The sequence below is a fragment of the Adiantum capillus-veneris genome, chromosome 7 (genome assembly GCF_014529385.1).
Source record: "Adiantum capillus-veneris isolate H3 chromosome 7, ASM1452938v2, whole genome shotgun sequence".
NCBI classification, from domain to species: Eukaryota; Viridiplantae; Streptophyta; class Polypodiopsida; order Polypodiales; family Pteridaceae; genus Adiantum; species Adiantum capillus-veneris.
The window spans coordinates 116,504,826-116,523,870 of NC_140937.1; the positions used below are offsets into that span (position 1 = coordinate 116,504,826).

Consider the following 19,045-nt stretch of genomic DNA (forward strand, 5'->3'; position numbering starts at 1 on the left):
AAAAATTGAAAAAAAGCCAAAAACAGGCCCCGTTTTTTCACACATTTTAGGTTCAAAAATGTTGTGCAAGAGTAAGGTTAATGGTGAGATCGATACTCCAAAAAAAATGCTAAGTTTTTTTCAGCTCATAAGGCAACTTTGTGGATATATAGCACCTAGAAATTCATTTTCATACTCTTCAAATAATTCAAGCAAAATGGTCACTTAACAGGACACAAAAGTGTCCAAGGACATAAAAGTGTCCTGTTACCGTTCTAGTGTTAAACAAGACTGCGCCAGTTAAATGGCAAGCTTTTTATTTCTTCTTGGCTGACTCAAGAGTATGAACGCGATATACGAGCTGCTTGGAACCATCTTCGGATGACCAAGAGAGATACAGTGGATGCTTATTGCGAGAGATTATGGAGCTCTTTTCTACCCGCCTCTTCATTCAAGAAGATTTCGTTCAGAGAACAGATTGAGCGGTTTACCTTGGGTCTACCTACAGAGATCCGAGATCACTGCTTGGAACAGAAGTCGGCTTCTATTCAGGAGTTGATGAGTCATGCGAAACGGGGTTTTGCCATTCACTCTGGCAGTCTGACCTACCCTACCGATGAGGTCATGACACAACGAGCCGAACAGATTTCAACGAATGAAAGTAGAAAGAGAAAGAGCAACCCATTAAAGAAGGATGCACGACCCAAGCTTACTCCTCAAGAGAGAGCTCGCTTCATCAGGGAGGAAAAGTGCTTTGGATGCGGGGAACATGGACATATCTCCGCGAGGTGCCCTAAAAAGGCACAGAAAGAACAGAATGACAACGACGACGAAAGGCCTGAGAGTTCGAGAGCAACTGAGAAACGTGGAAGAAAAGGCAAGATGAAAACAGGATTGGTTCTAGATTGTGTGGGTGCCGATCCCAACACCATGGACGAGAGTACAGAACTTTGCCGAGCTTGGGACAAAGTGAAATACCAAGAGGCCATGATCTTCTGTGATGGAGGAGCCAAGGCAAACTTCATTTCACCGGAATTGGCGGCACGGCTCGAGATCACTCCCGATCGGATGGGACCACTTGCGGAGGCAGTTCTAGCGGCACCCGACATGGACGTAGCCATTACACCTGTCATTGGCAAACTTCGGTTGCATTGTCAAGGGTATGTGGGGCATGAGGACTTTTTCATGATGCCTTTGGAAGGTTGTCTTGGGGATTCCCTGGTACCACAAGAACAACGCCATGGTCAATTATCGGGCGAGGAAAGCGACATTGACTACAGAGAAGGACAGAACCATTGTACTTGACATTAAACTGAAGGACGAGTCTGTCCCTACCGTATCGGCTTCGACCATTTCTATATTAATGAAATCCAGTCTGTTTGTTTACTCGATATATATGAAAGAATTGAGTGATAAGGATAGGACAAATATGTCTAAGCTTGATAAAGAAGGCCAAGATTTTCTCCACTCTCACGCCGATTGCTTCTCAGAGGGCCTACCAGGCGAGTTACCACCTGCTTGTCCTGAAGATCATACCATTGATCTGATATCTGGAAGCACACCACCGAACCGGCCACCTTACCGCGTGAGCCGAGCATAGAATGAAGAGATTATGAACCAAGTGAAAGACCTCTTGGAAAAGGGTCTTGTCCAGCCTAGTAGTTCACCGTATTGCTCTCCAGTGTTGTTGGTTTTGAAGAAAGACGGATCTTGGAGAATGTGCATCGATTATAGAGCTTTCAACAAAATCACCATCAAGAACAGATTTTCGATTCCTAGGATCGATGATATACTCGACAGATTACACGGATCCTCATGCTTTAGCAGGATTGATTTGCAGAGTGGATATCATCATATCAGAATCGCGTCGGGAGACGTCTACAAGACAGCTTTTCGGACGACTTTTAGGTTATTTGAGTTTTTGGTGATGCCTTTTGGCTTAACCAATGCTCCTGCGACATTTAACCAGATAATGGATAGGATTTTTCGAGAGTACAGGCTATTTGTTGGCACTTTCTTTGACGATATCATTGTTTTCTCCAAGAATGAGGCAGAAGACAGAGATCAATTGCTTCAGGTTTTTCAGGCATTGCGAGATCACAAGTAGTGATTAATGCAAAGAAAAGTGAATTTTTCCTACCAGAGATACACTTTTTGGGACACATTGTCTCAACAACGGGAGTGCAAATGGATCCGGCCAAGATAGAGACTATCCGTGATTGGCCCGATTTGAGGAATGTCCATGAAGTTAGAAGCTTCTTGGGACTGTGTTCGTACTACAGGCGGTTCATTCGAAAGTTTGCAGAGGTTGCTTCCCCTTTGCATATCTTGACACAAAAGGGAGTCCCTTTCTCGTGGGAACCCACATAGGTGACAACATGGCATGGAACCTGCACCGAATCTAATGAATGGAAGTACAAACTTTGCCGCTTTTGGGGCAAAGTGAAGGATCAGGAAGCTCTTTTGAAGGAGCCAAGGCCAACTTCTTTTTGCTTGGAATTCGCGGCTCGATTTGGAACTACGCCCGACAGACTGACGCCACAGGCGGAGGTAGTTCGACTGGCACCCGGATGGGATGTTGCCATTACACCGAGCATTGGCAAACTTCGTTTGCAATGACAGGGGTGTTCAGGGCACGCGAGTGACGTTCTACTCAGGATCCCTTGGTACCACAAGAACTACGCCGTGGTTGACTACCAAGCCGAGAAAGCGACTTTGATAAATGAAGGGCTTAGAGATTGTACTTGATAAACTTCAATTTTCTTACTCATTCTTTTGGGAGAACTGAACGATGGATAAAGGTTGAATATGTTTTGACTTGAAGAAAAGAACGCCAAGATTTTTTCTCCACGCTCATGCCGATTGCTTTTGAGAGGGCCTGAAGATCATACCATTGATCTAATATCTGGAAGCACGCCACCGAATCGGCCACCTTACCGTGTGAGCCGAGTACAGAATGAAAGGATTATGAACCCAGTGAAAGACCTCTTGGAAAAGGGTCTTGTCCAGCCTAGTACTTCACCGTATTGCTCTCCAGTGTTGTTGGTTTTTGAAGAAAGACGGATCTTGGAGAATGTGCATCGATTATAGCACTCTCAACGAAATCACCATCAAGAATAGATTTCCGATTCTTAGGATCGATGATATACTCGACAAGTTACAGGGATCCTCGTGCTTTAGCAGGATTGACTTGAAGAGTGGATATCATCAGATCAGGATAGCGCCAGGAGATGTCTACAAGACAGCTTTTCGGACGACTTTTGGGTTATTTGAGTTTTTGGTGATGCCTTTTGGCTTAACCAATGCTCCTGCGACATTTAACCGGATGATGGACAGGAGTTTTCGAGAGTACAGGCTATTTGTTAGCACTTTCTTTGACGACACCATTGTTTTCTCCAAGAATGAGGCAGAACACAGAGATCGTCTGCTTCAAGTCTTTCACGCATTACGAGATCACACGTTAGTGATTAATGCAAAGAAAAGTGAATTTCTCCTACCAGAGATACACTTTTTGGGACACATTGTGTCAGCAGCAGGAGTGCAAATGGACCCGGCCAAGATAGAGACTATTCGTGATTGGCCCGATTTGAGGAATGTCCATGAAGTTAGAAGCTTCTTGGGACTGTGTTCGTACTACAGGCGGTTCATACAAAAGTTTGCAGAGGTTGCTTCCCCTTTGCATACCTTGACACAGAAAGGAGTACCTTTTTCGTTGGAACCCACAGAGGTGACTGCCTTTCAGACATTGAAAGAGAAATTGACTACGGGACCAGTTTTGACTTTGCCGGAATTGCAGAAGTCATTTGAAGTATATTGTGATGCTTGTGGTCGTAGTCTGGTGCGGTCTTAATGCAAGAAGGCCATGTCATTGCTTAGGAGAGCCGATTGTTCTCAAGGCCGGAGATGACAGCACAGATTTATGAGAGAGAGCTTTTGGCGGTTATCCATGCTCTTACTCAGTGGCGGCATTACCTACTCGGAGCGGATTTTACTGTCTTTACAGACCATCAGAGTTTGCGCTACTTCTTGTCACAGAAGCAGCTTTCGGAAAAGCAGATGCGGTGGGCGAACATCTTGTCACAGTTTCACTTCCAGATTGTCCATGTGTAGGGACAGAAGAATGTGGTGGCAGATGCTTTGTCTCGGCAGCCGTTGGTTCTGGCTATTTCCGCGATACATCATAGGAGCTTCGAGGATATGGTCAACCAGTATGCCACAGATACAGATTTTGCAGACGTTTTCACATGGATGCGGGATGGGGAGACAGTAGCGGGATATTCCATTCGGGATGGCTACTTCATGAGAAAAACCATGTTGTGCATTACACAGCCGTTGAGGGAAAAGGTTATGACTGAATGCCACTGTCCACCTCTGTGGATCCCCACGAGAAAGGGACTCCTTTCTGTGTCAAGATGTGCAAAGGAGAAGCAACCTCTGCAAACTTTTGAATGAACCGCCTGTAGTACAAACACAGTCCCAAGAAGCTTCTAACTTCATGGATATTCTTCAAATCGGGCCAATCACGTATAGTCTCTATCTTGGCCGGATCCATTTGCACTCCTGCTGCTGAGACAATGTGTCCCAAAAAGTATATCTCTGGTAGGAAAAAATCACTTTTCTTTGCATTAATCACTAACTTGTGATCTTGTAATGCCTAAAAGACCTGAAGCAGATGATCTCTGTGTTTTGCCTCATTCTTAGAGAAAACAATGATGTCGTCAAAGAAAGTGCCAACAGATAGCCTGTACTCTCGAAAAATCATGTCCATCATCCGGTTAAATGTCGCAGGAGCATTGGTTAAGTCAAAAGGCATCACCAAAAACTCAAATAACCCAAAAGTCGTCCGAAAAGCTGTCTTGTAGACGTCTCCCGACGCGATCCTGATCTGATGATATCCACTCTTCAGATCAATCCTGCTGAAGCACGAGGATCCCTTGCTCTTACTTCTATTTTGAGTCCAATTGTCTGCATCACGCTTTTGATATCTATCTCTTGCATTGTAGGCAAAATTGTCACCTTCCCCACTAGACTTGCGTCTAATCTCTTCATTGAGAATAGACCGTCTCACACAATCATACGTGAGGGTGGGACTGTTACTAAAGGAGACAACCAATGTTTCCCAAGTATCTGGCAATGTCATAAGCAAGAAAATAGCTTTCAGCTTATCATCAAATTGTTGAAGCCCATTGTCCTGTAACTGACTCAACACACCTGTAAAAGCACTCAAATAATCAGAAGCTGACTTCGAGTCATCAAGCTGCATATTCACCAACTTTCGCGTCAAATGCACCTGGTTCACAAGCGTGGTGTTTTCATAATTGGACTTTAGCTTTAACTTTCGCGTCAAATGCACTTGGTTCACAGGCGTGGTGTTCTCATAATTGGACTTTAGCTTTTGCCATATTGCATAAGCAGAGTCTAAACGCTTGATGTCCGTCAAAATGTCATCATTGATAGCCATTTTGATGTAAGCCATAGCCTTCTTATTCAACTTGGCCCACTCTTCGTCAGGCAAACCTTCTGGCTTATTCTCTTCCAATGCATCTTCATCTTCACAATCCTTTAAGAAAAGGATACCTTGCATGCGTTCTTACCAGAGATCGAAGCCTTGACCATCGAACCGTTTGATTTCCATCACACTTTGTGTCAGATGCGGAAGAGGTAGAAACCATCTTAACTCAACCATAAGTGTTTATACAGAAGCGATGCAATAGGCTGAAAATTTCAGCAAATAGGAGCAACCACAAGACTTTGCATACGATAGACCACAATTTCTTTACATGAAACTGTCCAAATCTGAATTTTCAGCTGAATATGAGATTTAAATCACCTATACTCAGCTTTTCACTCAAATCCTCACACAAAACATCAATACATGTAATCCCACAAATTTGATACACATGCATATTGCTGTTTTAACATGTAATAACCTGTAAATCACCTGTTTTGACCTAAAAACAGTCTGTTTTGGACTGTTTTGGTGACCTTCTTGACCCCGGAAGCAAGGGGCTTCACGATGGAAGTGAAATTGGTAGTGGGAGAGCAAATTTAACTTGCTAGCAGTCCAACACACTGCGTAGGTCCTATTTTGAACCCTAGAGCTCTGATACCAATTGAAAGCACGAAGCAGATGCTACCGGGAGATGCGCACCATGAAGGAGTGCAGGATTGGGTCGAGTAGAGCCAGTCACACATGCAGAAAGGGGTTAGCGCTAGGGATTGAAAGTGCAGAGAGAGAGGCTCGTACGTTTTTGGGAAAACTCACTTAAGTTGAGTTGTTGGTTTTTCACTTTTATTATAAGTTTCTTTAAAAAAATGTCTGCAGGTTCACATTTGGACAAAGTATAAAAATGTACATAAAGTGTACATAAGGGGTTATTTAGGGCCTTTAAGCCAACAAAGTTATAGCCTATTTATAAAAATCATGTCATGCAGATTTATGGATGAATTTTACACTTTGCTCATGTCACGTGACACATCCAACCCTATGTGTCCGTGGACAAACTACAGCACGACAAGGATTCAATCAGTCTAGTCAGTCTAGATTAGCAAGTGATCTCGCACTTTTGTGAGTCTGTTCATAGACCGTGCATGACCAATCACTTAGTGTAGATGCATATCCTCTGGTTGCACACAGCATGACCATCAGATTCCCATCAGAATCCTTCAGGGGAATTTTCCAATGCATTTAGCCTATTTTCCCTATTTTTGACATTTTTCACTTATTATTTTTAAGTGACTTTTGTTGGAAAGTAGATAGGGCAAATTGAGTAAGTTTATATATTAGCAAACCTAGACTAGCACTAATTGGCAGAAGTTTATATATTAGCAAACCTATACTAGCACTAATTGGCAGAAGAGGCAGCAAGAGCACCTGGCTCAACAAGCAACTTCTCAGCAAAACCAACCCCCGCAACTACTCTGGCGTTTATATATTAGCAAACCTAGACTAGCACTAATTGGCAGAAGTTTATATATTAGCAAACCTATACTAGCACTAATTGGCAGAAGAGGCAGCAAGAGCACCTGGCTCAACAGGCAACTTCTCAGCAAAACCAACCCCCGCAACTACTCTAGCGTTTTCTCCACAGAAGACCTAGCGTTTTTGCATCAGATCAGCCTTGGCGATTTGTGCACAGCAGATCAGCCCCGGCATCGTCAAGACACAGTGGATCCGCCTAGCGTTTTGCAATTGCAGGACATCTGGCGACAGCAGAACCATTTTCAGCCCTAGCGTTTTTTATTTGCAAATCAGCCCCAGCGTATTGTAGATTTACCGCGATGGAACCTTAAGAACCACCAGCGTTTTCAGTTTTCAGCATTTAGACACCGCAGATCAAGTCCCGAACCTCGCAGATCTCGCCTTCCCGCTGCAGATCCTCGCCGCACAATGAAATCCATCAAGGTTTACAATTTCAGCCCGGAAAACGCAGATTTCAGCATATGCGTTTTCAGCGCGTCGTCGTCCCATCGTCATCATCGACATCGTCACCAACAATGAGTCAAAATTCATCAGGTAGAAGATTTGCAGATTTCAGCCATTAGAGTTTTCAGATTTTAGCCCGTCTCGCCGTTGTCCTCATCGTTGTCGACATCGTCGGCAAGTCCAAGCATTGTAGAGATTTGTACAATCATAAGTAGACCGCTCTCGCCATAGAGAGTGGGGCCTTCGGAGGAGGGTTTTACAACGTCTCTGGTGTCGTATCTCTTCTCTCTCTATCTCTCAGTCTCATACACTTTCACGCACAGTGTCCATTCACTTTGTTTGTGATCATTGCACTCTCTCATTAAGAACGGAAGGCTCTCCCTTCCATCAGAACAAAAGGAAGCTTGAGCACAGTTCGGAGCACTCAACTTGAGCAAAGTTCAAACATTCATTCCGTTGCACCTAACATTGGTATCAAAGCTTTGGCAGTGGTTTGTATCACTCAAGGAAAGAACCACAAGAATCACAAGAAATTTTTTTGCTTGTTGAGGTTGCGCGAACCCAAGTTCGCTTAGGCGTGTCGATTCCTTATCGTGTTTTTGAAGAGTGACAAGAATCCCAGAAAAGAAGGGCTTGTCCAACCTCCCCTTGTGCCTCTTTTCACTCATTGAGAGTGGACCGTGCACTTAGCGGCCGGCCAATCAACGTGAGGTGGGAAAAGCAACCTTGGTGTGAGCGCAAAGCCGCCAAGGGGTGCGCCCGCGGAAAAGAGCAGAACTCGAGTGAAGAGAAGATCCTTCTCAAACACAGATTGCAAGCAAAAGAAGACCCTCAAGAACCTCAAGACCCCAAGAACTCAAGAACCCCAAGAGCCAAGAGCCACAAGAACCCAAGTTCCTCATGAACTTAAGAACCCAAGCCCACAAGAACCCACGACTTCAGTGGATAGTCATCACTCGAAGCGGAATGGCTACTTCGCTTGGAGGTGATGAGCATGAGAGAGGCGAAAAAGAATTTTCTCCACCAGAAGGTTTTTCCGACCCTCCCCCCTCCCCAGCTACGCCAAGGATTGCACTAACTCCAATGGAGACTTTGGACCAAATGTTTATAGAAAGGAAGTTAGAACGCGAAGCAAGACAAGCAGAAAGAATGGCAGAATTTGATCATGAATGCAAAGAAAGAAAAGCAGAAATGGATCGCAGAAACGCAGAAAGAAAAGCAGAAATGGATCGTAGACACGCAGAAAGAAAAGCAGAAAGAGAAGCAGAAAGAAAGGCAACCATAGAGCGTGAGCAAGAGTTGTTGCGACTCTTTTCTCAAGTTCAGGCACAGATGCAAGAGATTCGAGAAAAGGAGACTCTCTCAGTCTTTTCTTCTCCCAAGCATGAAACACAAGATTTGCATGATGATTTGAATGATGATGATGAGCATGATGATTTAAATGATAATGATGAGCATGATGATTTGCATGATCAAGATGTGATTTCTCACGTGCATGATGATTTGCATAAAGATGACGTGATTGTTCACAAGGATGATGAGTTAGTGGATGCTTTTTCTAGCGAAGCTAACCTCGTTGTAGATTCAATCAATCATGAAGAATCGATCTTGACTTTCGAGTCGAGGTCCACAGAACCCCCACAGAAAGATTCGATAGATTCCGAAGAACCGATCTTGGCTATCGAGCCTAGGTCCAAAGAACCCTTACAGAAAGTACTATATGTTCGCATGATTGGTCAACACGCATTGTACGAGTGTTTCATTCGTGATCGTTTCCTGTATTTTTGTCAGCGTCTTTATGTGATCCCTTTTCCTAGGCATGACATATTGTACATTGAGCACGTATCACTCATGAATGAGCACAAATGTATGCGGATTGTTCATGAAAAGCTGAAAAGTATGCATTCAAGGAAGTCACATTCCATGTCTCTTCCTTGTCATGACACAATTGTAGAAAGAGCACATGAAAGTATGAGCACCAAGCATGGGCATTTCCATTGTGAATTGCCACAGTTGATTGCTTTAGATCATAAGAGAAAGATTCGATCTCATTGTTTGCGTGTGTGTGGTGAACGGTTTGGCACTCCGTCTCTTTGTTCATCTACATTGCGTGCACAGTCTATTAGGAAGACAAGATTTTTTCCACTCACTTTACATAGAATAGGTATGTTCATGTTCTTGTGTTAGAAATGGTTTCAAGAATTTTCAGCCATGGAGATTCTTGAAGAAGAAAGAAGCATGACTCTCAACGAAGTTAAATATTGAAGGAGCCACACAAGACTTTGTGTCGCTTTCGGCGTTGCCAAAAGAAGCAAGCGTTGCAAACCTTTATGAAGTTCAAGTACCGCACGACCCACACATCAAAGTGGGCCGGCGAAGAGTCTCTTCCAGGATTCCGGATGTTATTGGCGATCTCCCTCGACGCCATACAGTTCGGTACCAGTACCTCACTTTGAAAGGAGGGGATGTCACGTGACACATCCAACCCTATGTGTCCGTGGACAAGCTACAGCATGACAAGGGTTCAGTCAGTCTAATCAATCTAGATTAGCAAGTGATCGGGCACTTTTGTGAGTCTGTTCACAGACCATGCATGACCAGTCACTTAGTGTAGATGCATATCCTCTGGTAGCACACAGCATGACCATCAGATTCCCATCAGAATCCTTCATGGGAATTTTCCACTGCATTTATCCTATTTTTGACATTTTTCACTTATTATTTTTAAGTGACTTTTGTTGGAGAGTAGGTAGGGCAAATTGAGTAAGTTTGTATATAAGCAAACCTAGACTAGCACTAATTGGCAGAAGAGGCACCAGGAGCACCTGGCTCAACAAGCAACTTCTCAGCAAGACCAACCCCGGCGACTACTCTGGCGTTTTCTCCACAGAAGACCTAGCGTTTTTGCATCAGATCAGCCTTGGCGATTTGTGCACAGCAGATCAACCCCGGTGTCGTCAAGACACAGCAGATCAGCCTAGGTTTTGCAGTTGCAGGCCATCCGGTGACAGCAGAACCATTTTCAGCCCTAGCGTTTTTTATTTGCGGATCAGCCCCAGCGTTTTGCAGATTTACCGCGACGGAACCTCAAGAACCACTAGCGTTTTCAGTTTTCAGCGTTTAGACACCGCAGATCGAGTCCCGAACCTCGCAGATCTCACCTTCTCGCAGCAGATCCTCGCCGCACGGTGAAATCCATCAAGGTTTACAATTTCAGCCCGGAAAACACAGATTTCAACATCTGCGTTTTCAGCGCGTCGTCATCGACATCGTCACCGACATAGAGTCAAAATTCAGCAGGTAGAAGATTTGCAGATTTCAACCATTAGAGTTTTCAGATTTTAGCCCGTCTCGTCATCGTCGTCGACAAGTCCAAGCATTGTAGAGATTTGTGCAATCATACGTAGACCGCTCTCGCCATAGAGAGTGGGGCCTTCGGAGGAGGGTTTTACAACGTCTCTGGTGTCGTATCTCTTCTATCTCTATCTCTCAGTCTCATACACTTTCACGCACAGTGTCCATTCACTTTGTTTGTGATCATTGCACTCTCTCATTAAGAACGAAAGGCTCTCCCTTCCATCATAACAAAAGGAACCTTGAGCACAGTTCAGAGCACTCATCTTGAGCAAAGTTCAAACATTCATTCCACTGCACCCTACAGATCATTTTTTTGGCAATGTTTATGCAATAGAAAGTAAATTTGATTGTGCATATTGACTCGTCACTATGTATTTCATCTTTCTTGAGTTTTGAAGCACCTAATACACCCAATACCTAACAGCACAAAGTTGAAAAAACAAATTCCATTTACAAAAATCAGACTCATTTGGAGTTAGAAATATATTATGTCCAATATTGTTGAATTCCTTCAATGAACGTGGTCAATTTGTAGCTTAGGTCCAAACCTAAGAACGCAAATACCAATTTGGCTATCAATACATACTTGTTAAAGAGATTGCAATGGCCACAATGTGGAAGCTAGTTTTTTTTGTTTGTGCTTACTAGTTATGTCTAGAATTGTCATAAGAAAACATGTTTAGATGTTTTTGATGCTTTATGGGTGTTAGTATGAGGTGAATTACCAAGGTGTATTGATATAAAGCATATATACGAGTAAATATGGATGTAGTCATGCAAACACCAATGGATAGGTATACAAAATACGAAAAATAAAACTTTTAAGTACTTTTTGATTGTCTACACAATCAAAAAAATATGGGGCTATAAAAACCTTATACTTACATTCGAAACCCATTGAAATTAATGAGAAAAATAGATTGGTTGCGTGAAAAATTCTCTATGTGGTGTAGCATGCATGAGGTTAATCGTGAAAATATGCTATTTTTAGTCAAATGTAGCTCTATATTGGCTTTGGAAGCTTATCATGACCAAGGAATCAAGAAAATACATGATACTTATTTTTCCCATGTAGAATGGATTCAAGCTCATGTAAGGACGCTTGAAACTTCACACATATATAAGGAGTTTTGATTTTTTTCCAAAACCCTGAAAGGACACTTTTATGTCCTGTTGCGTTACCAAACCAGTATTAAGTTCTTTAAGTTGCAAGGGGTTAAGTTTTTGAAACTCTAACCCCTTGAACCCCATCGACCATCTTCTCAATTTCGTTTCTCTTGTCCTCTCGACCGTTCCTTTCCAGTTGAGTGCACCACGTCATCACTTTATGACATTTCCCCCTCTTGAAAGAATTGTAATTGCCCTTGATTACGCCCGCAAAAAAAAACAAACAACAAAGGAAAGAAACTTTCTTCCGTAGACACTAACTCTACGTACTCATGCACAAAACTCCACTAATCCAATACTTCTACAAAGACATTAGTCACTGATCAATCACATTTCTATCAAGGGTCTCAAATATAAATCACGATCATTGTAACCATCTGATCTTTTCACAAATGTCTTGATCTTGTTACTATCAGATCCATATCCTTTCTTTTCACATTTCAATTACAAAACCATGTCCATGACCATCTTCACCAGACAATTGTCAAGTGTACATGGCTATATGTGCCACATGGACATGCTTCATCGACTTCTAGAGCCAATTTTCCAAGTTGAAACCCTCTTGCATAAACGGATTGTACAAGCGTGTCGACAAATGTTATTACACTATGGTGATGACGTGCATGTAGTTTATTGTTAGCGAAATCCAATGAGTCTCAATTGGATTCCCGGGTGGGCAGATGTGCAACAATTTCACCCAAAAACTTAGCTCTCGTCAAACTTATTAATAAATCATTTTATGGATTTATTTTTTAAAATTTGACAGAGGTTTTGCCCTACCTACCCCTTAAGGAATTTATAACCTGCAGTTTGATCCTATAAAAGAGGCAAAGGAGCTAGCATTTTGCATCAGATGAGAAGCACTAGCAGAAGAAGCAATTCAGCCCAGCATTTTTGCTCAGATCAGCCTTGGCCTTTTTCAGCTAGTCAACAGCCCTAGCCTTTTTGCTTGGCGACAGAGCCCTAGCAACCTCAGCGTTTTCAGATTTCAGCCCTATCTGTCGCTAAAAAGCGGCTTTGATCTCCTTTCAAGGTCTCTCCGTTGCAGTCTGGTACTTCCGCACCCCATTGCATCTCTCCTCGGTCGTTCCCTCGCCAGCATCAAGTGCTCCCATTACTGTCCATCATTGACATCATCAAGATCTGCGTTTTCAGCCCTTCATTCCTCTTACATCGAAAGCGCAATTCAACCCTATATCTACCCCTTAGTGGCTAATCCCACATCGAGAAGGATCCAATGGTGCATCAAATCAGCCCCCGAGTGCTTCGTCTCGAAGAGTTAGCACAGTGACATTCACCATTCAAGTCAATAGAATATACACTTGAGGTATTGCATGTGTGTAAATTCCATTTACGCAATCAAAAGCAAATACAACATCAGCAACTGTGTGGGGGGCCTGCCGCCCTTGAGAGGGTTGGTTAGGACCCCATTGGGTGTCACAAAGTGATGACGTGGCATGACCACCCACTGCCAAGACAAGCAGATGAAAATGATTTTATAGGTTGTCCCAACTTATGGGTCCTTTTTGACGGGGCTCAAGGGACACAAGAGAAGGAAATCACATGCTAACGTGGCAAAGCTATACGGACTACCCGCGAATTGCACTGACAGCTGACATGGCATACTGTACGGAAATTCCGTGTTTTGCGTTAGCTATGCCATGTGGCAAGTCGTACGGATTTCCACCAATTGCGATCGCTACTTTTTTGGCAATTTTTGGACCAGATGCTTCTGGGATTTGACTGCTTTTGGGGCATCCCTTGTAAGAATAAAAAGATCCTTGGGGCCTCTCTACAAAGCATATGGACGCAGAGTCTGAGAGCAGAGGTTCCTCGCGAGTTGTACTTTGTAATGATTAATGATAAAGAAATACTGAAAGGGGCGTCAGACTCTGGGGCCAATACCTCTGGGCACAAAACTCTGTCGGGCCATGTCATCTCTCTCTCTCTCTCTCTCTCTCTCTCTCTCTCTCTCGTCGGATAGATCTTTAAGGTCTCTTGGGATAGTTTCCTACGACGTTAAAATAATCTTCTCTCTCTCTCTCTCTCTCTCTCTCTCTCTCTCTCTCAGTTCATTGATTTGAAGTTTTTGTTCGTGTTGCTATTCATTCTCACTTGGAGTGTCCAAGCCCCTTACAGTGGTATCAGAGCTCAAAAAGATTTTGATTCTAGAGAGGATCCCATCCTTTTGCAACACACGCAGGTTTTTTTTTTTTAAATCTTTGTGCCCCGACCCCGAACTTATTAGCCACTCCCACCCTTCGTACATCGGTTGCCTTTTAAGAAAATTGAATTGTAGACCACACTACGTCCAAGAATCCCCATTTCGTGAACTGTGAACACATCATGTCCAAAATATAATACTCCAAGATAATGAACTATGGAACACATGCTATCCATGATCCGACCAACAACAATGGATTGGTGCATCATCTATAGTGTTTTAGATACGTTTGATTGGTTCCTCGCCAGATGCATGTGCCTTGAACTCCGACCTACAGGTTCAAACACCGATAACTTGAACTCCAACACAAGGGTCCAAATTTATTATACAGAGCACTTCTTGCCCCTCTCTGCCACTCACAAGCCTCTCTCTGGCTGAAGTTGATGACGGCACCAATCTCCATGTGACTCGAAGGCAGGAATCCTTGCCAATGTAGACTCCACTACACCAACAACCGCTTTGTTGTCCTTCCCTGAGTCACTATCATTGCTTTCCTCCTGATGCTTGTTTTTACCTTTGTCCTTTATAAAATCTCTATCTCTGCTTTTGGATCTGCAATCCTTAGCCAAATGACCACACTTTCCACAATTGTAACAACGGTTCTTGGTCCTCCTTCTGGAATCCAAAGCAACATGTGCTTCCCCACCCGTCTCAGAAATCTAAATTTTGCCTTGACTATCAACACGGCTTCCTCCTCAATGTTGATCATGAATAGCTTTAGTCTTCATAAGAAATGATTGCCTCGTGGAAGCTGGATAGCAAATAATTGTCCAAGAAGGGTGATAGCTCGCATCGTAGAATCCCGATCAAACATTCCAACGAGCTTGAACCACATATTGTTGGCAGTCTTCAAAGTCTAAATGGCAGGAGAAAGGTCCTTGATAAGAGATTCTACAATGGCTGACATAGCCTTCGCATTAGCCGCATCCCAACCGACACACGATTTGAGATATTCGTCAGCTTGAAGGCGGGTGTCACAAACTGCTGTAACGACACCACATATTGTTGGCAGCCTTCAAAGTCTGAATGGCAAGAGAAAGGTCCTTGATAAGAGATTCCGCAATGGCTGACATAGCCTTCGCATTAGCCACATCCCAATCGACACACGATTTGAGATATTCGTCATCTTGAAGGTGGGTGTCACAAACTGCTGTAACGAGACGAGCACCACGTGCCAATAGAAAAGAACAGATTGAACAGAATTTTAGCACTTCAATAACAACTGAAACTGGAAGAGAGAGAGCACACGCGACACTGAGTAGTGAAATTCCACCCCAGAGAGTATTGGCCCCAAACCTTGGTGCCTCTTTCGGTATTTCTTTATATTCCTTGAACTCAGTACAATGTCAATCATCGCGCTATGCACCTTCTCACTAAAGCGTGCCAGAGAATGAGCCCTCTACACATATTTAAAGGCCCTTGGCCTCAAAAGCAATTACATGAAAAGCAGTAAACTCAAAAGCAACTAGCCCAAAAGCATCTTGTCCAAAAGCTAACAGCCCGCAAAACGTGGAAATCCGTACAAGTGTCACGTGGCACTACCACTACTTGCCACATCAACATGTCAACGTGAATTGTGGAATTCCGTATTGTCTACCGCGTCAATATATCAGCATGAATTACGGAATTCCGTACATTTGCAGCCACTCATCAGTTGTAGTCAGTTGTGGGCCTATTTTTAAAGAAGAGTTCCCACCAACTTATGAGACCCCGTTCGATGGCTTCTTCACCTAGGGTTTAGGCCCCTCAGCCGAGATCTGCAAGTTGACTCCATTCTTCAGTGGCTTGACACGTCAGCAATTTTTTGACAATTGCTGACGTGTCAAGCCACTGAAAAGCGAAACCAACCTGCGGATTTGGACCGAGGAGCCTAAACCCTAGAAGAAGGGAAGAAGTTTTACCAACTTGCAAAGTCTTGTCGAGTGGCCTATTTCTAAAGAGGAGTTCATGTCAACTTATGGAACCTCGTGCCAAGCGACCTAAAGAAATCAAATAAAGCAGAACCTCTACACGCCTACACAAACAAAGCGTTGACATGGCAACTGTACAGACGCCCGCATTTTGCGCTAACTTGATGTCTATACGAAATTCCACGTTTCACGCTGACTGTGCTGACATGGCAGCCTGTAAGGATTTTTGTGATTTACGTTGGACAGTTTTCAACACCAACTTTGAGCAACATCAGCTTTTGGGCCAATTGCTTTTGAGTTTCTTCTGGGTGAAGGTGCAGAGCGCGAGTACCAACATTGTACTGAGTTCAAGTAATACAAAGAAACACGGAAGGGGCCCCAAACCAATACTCTCTGGGGTGGAATTCCGCCACTCCGTGTCGCGTGTGCTCTCTCTCTTTCAGTTTCAGTTGTTATTGAAATGCTAAAAGCCTGTTCTTTTCTATTGGCATGTGGTGTGGTACCTGTCTTGTGACAAATGCTTTTCATGTAATTGCTTTTCATAGCCCAAGAGCTTTAAATATATGTAGAGAACTCAATCTCTGGCACGCTTCTGGGTGAAGGTGCAAGGATTGGAGTACCGACGTTGTACTAGGTTCAAGCAATATAAAAAAACATCATTTCTCACTACTTCACCCGGGAGTAAATCACCAAGCATTGAAACCAATATTCAAACCAGAGTCAAACACTTCAAATTGACATCTAGACAGGTTCAAAACAGATACTATCCATTTCAAATAGATTCCAAACAGCATCACCAAACAAGTTCTCACACAAAATTCAAACTTAAAAAGCAATCTCGACATCAGCTGAGCTCGAAAAGTCGACTTACTTTCCATCCTGAAACCTGCACCAAAAATTAGGGTCAGATTCCTTCCATCACGTCGTAGCCGACCACAGCATGGACCATCAGCCCTTGGACAGACAGTGTTTCTCTGGCGACGATGGTAATCCCAAGACATAACAATCACACCGAACCTCCAAGGTTACCAACTCGAGAAGAGACACCTACTGAGAGATGTCGAGAAAGTTAAAGTTATAATCTGCTAGGGTTTCCATGGCAAGCATTTTAAGATACTCCACTCTGCCAGGAGCTACAATCCGAAGGAAGATGTCTGAAGGCATGTAACTTCGGGCAAAAAATTTCTTGAAAGCTTGGCAAGTCCTTGGAGTGTACGGTAGAAACAATCCGCGTACTATAAACAATGCCTTGCTCTGCAGCTCTGTATCAATATCTCCAAGCCTCCCTCCTCTTTAGGCAAAATAATTGTGTCCCAATGGACTCGTGGTCAAATGTCAGTAGAGCCATCCATGCCACCCCACAAAACAATAGACATATACATATACATATAAAGATATACATACATATACAGATAGATAAACATACACACATCTATATATATAAAGAGAGAGAGAGAGATACATATACATATTTATATATTTATTCGTGTGTGTATGTGTGTGCAAAGACAAAGAGAAAGAGATAGATATGTAAGATAGATCTTGTTTCTCTCTCCTTCCCACCCTCATCGCTTCCTCTTCCATCTTACAAGACTAAGTGTATGGTCAATGCAATATTCCCCACAAGTACCAAGGACAAAATTTTGTGGACATTGTAAGCATATAGAGTGGATCGATCATCTTGCATGGATAGCATAAGTATAGATCGTGGAATCATTCAAAACCTCCGAAATTCCCTAGAAATGCAAACAATGTTCAAGAATACAAGGTAAAACTGACCTCGTCCTTTACTGAAAGCTGGATTTGAAGCTCTTGATTTTGATAATATGCAAGACGCAAGCGATTTCCTAAGAAAACAATTCCCACCACACTAGCTATTACTGCAACGGACCAGACAACTGTAGAAGACCTATTGGGGCGTTTGGGCCCTTTGCGCTTGACCTTATCTTTCAAGGCTTCATCACTAGTCTTGACTCCATCCATAGAAAGGTCATGAGCAAGAACTCTCTCTTCCAAATCTCCATCGACAATCTCTGACACAAGCAAGCCCTCTGCCATATTTATGGATGCATTGCTGTCAAAATAAGTCTCTGCACCTTCACTGGGCAAGGACGGATCTTCTTGGTGCTTTTGTTCTGCAACATATCCATACAGATCTGAAGAAGCAGAAAGGTGGGGTTTCCAGCCAGCTGTGAAAGACTCGTCTCTACTTGCACTTGGGTCCGTCCACATACCAGAAGAAAAATCACCCTCAGCCAGACTAGGGTTGGAAGAATTCTCCAACTGAGGGTTAAAAATCTCAGACACGCTGTCGCCAGGTTTTCCCACAGCCGAAGCGGACATGGACATAGTGAGCACCTCCCAGTCAGGTGGCACTGCAGCAGACGAAGACAAGGAAGGAGGTGGGGTGCCGCTGTTGCTTGCAGATCCGGACTCCGCCATGGCCAACCTAAATTTGCTCACGAAGCAAAATGGTGAGAGAGAGAAAGAGAGAGATTTAAAATCAATGCGAAGAGACCTCAAAGTTCATACACAGAGAGAGAGATAGAGAGAGAGAGAGAGAGAGAGAGAGACAGAGAAAATTTCTAAAGTCGTAGGAATAATCCCTCTCAACTGGGTACTCGATTTTGAAAAAGCAGAATTAAGAAGAATCTGTGTGAGAGAGAGAGAGAGAGAGAGAGAAGAAAAACGTAGGATCAATCCCTCTCAACTAGGTACTCGATTTTGGAAAAGCAGAATTAAGAAGAATAGAGAGAGAGTATGTGCCAATGATTTTTAAAAAAAGCGTTAATAGCACGAATATGAGGCGATGCCCTCAACAATTAAAACGGTAGAGAAAGGTTTTTGAGAACGCTCAGGAAACAATTGGGATGCATTGGCGACAGAGTCATCCTCACCAGCAAGGCGGAGGGAGTAGAACGCGTGGGGGCTTGGGACACGGAGGGAAGCCACAGGAGCTACACAGGCGGAGCGAGCTGTGTC

General features: G+C 43.4%; 1 protein-coding gene across 1 annotated transcript in view; it reads right to left on the reverse strand.

Moving 5' to 3' along the window:
* LOC147454484 (uncharacterized) overlaps positions 1–18,648 on the reverse strand; it is a 45,941-nt gene extending 27,293 nt beyond the window's left edge. The window contains exon 1 of the mRNA XM_086516422.1: positions 17,843–18,648. Within this exon, the coding sequence (XP_086372548.1) occupies positions 17,843–18,505 (663 nt within the window). The 5' untranslated portion in view covers positions 18,506–18,648. The remainder of the gene's footprint in view (positions 1–17,842) is intronic.
* Between the last annotated feature and the right edge of the window lie 397 nt (positions 18,649–19,045).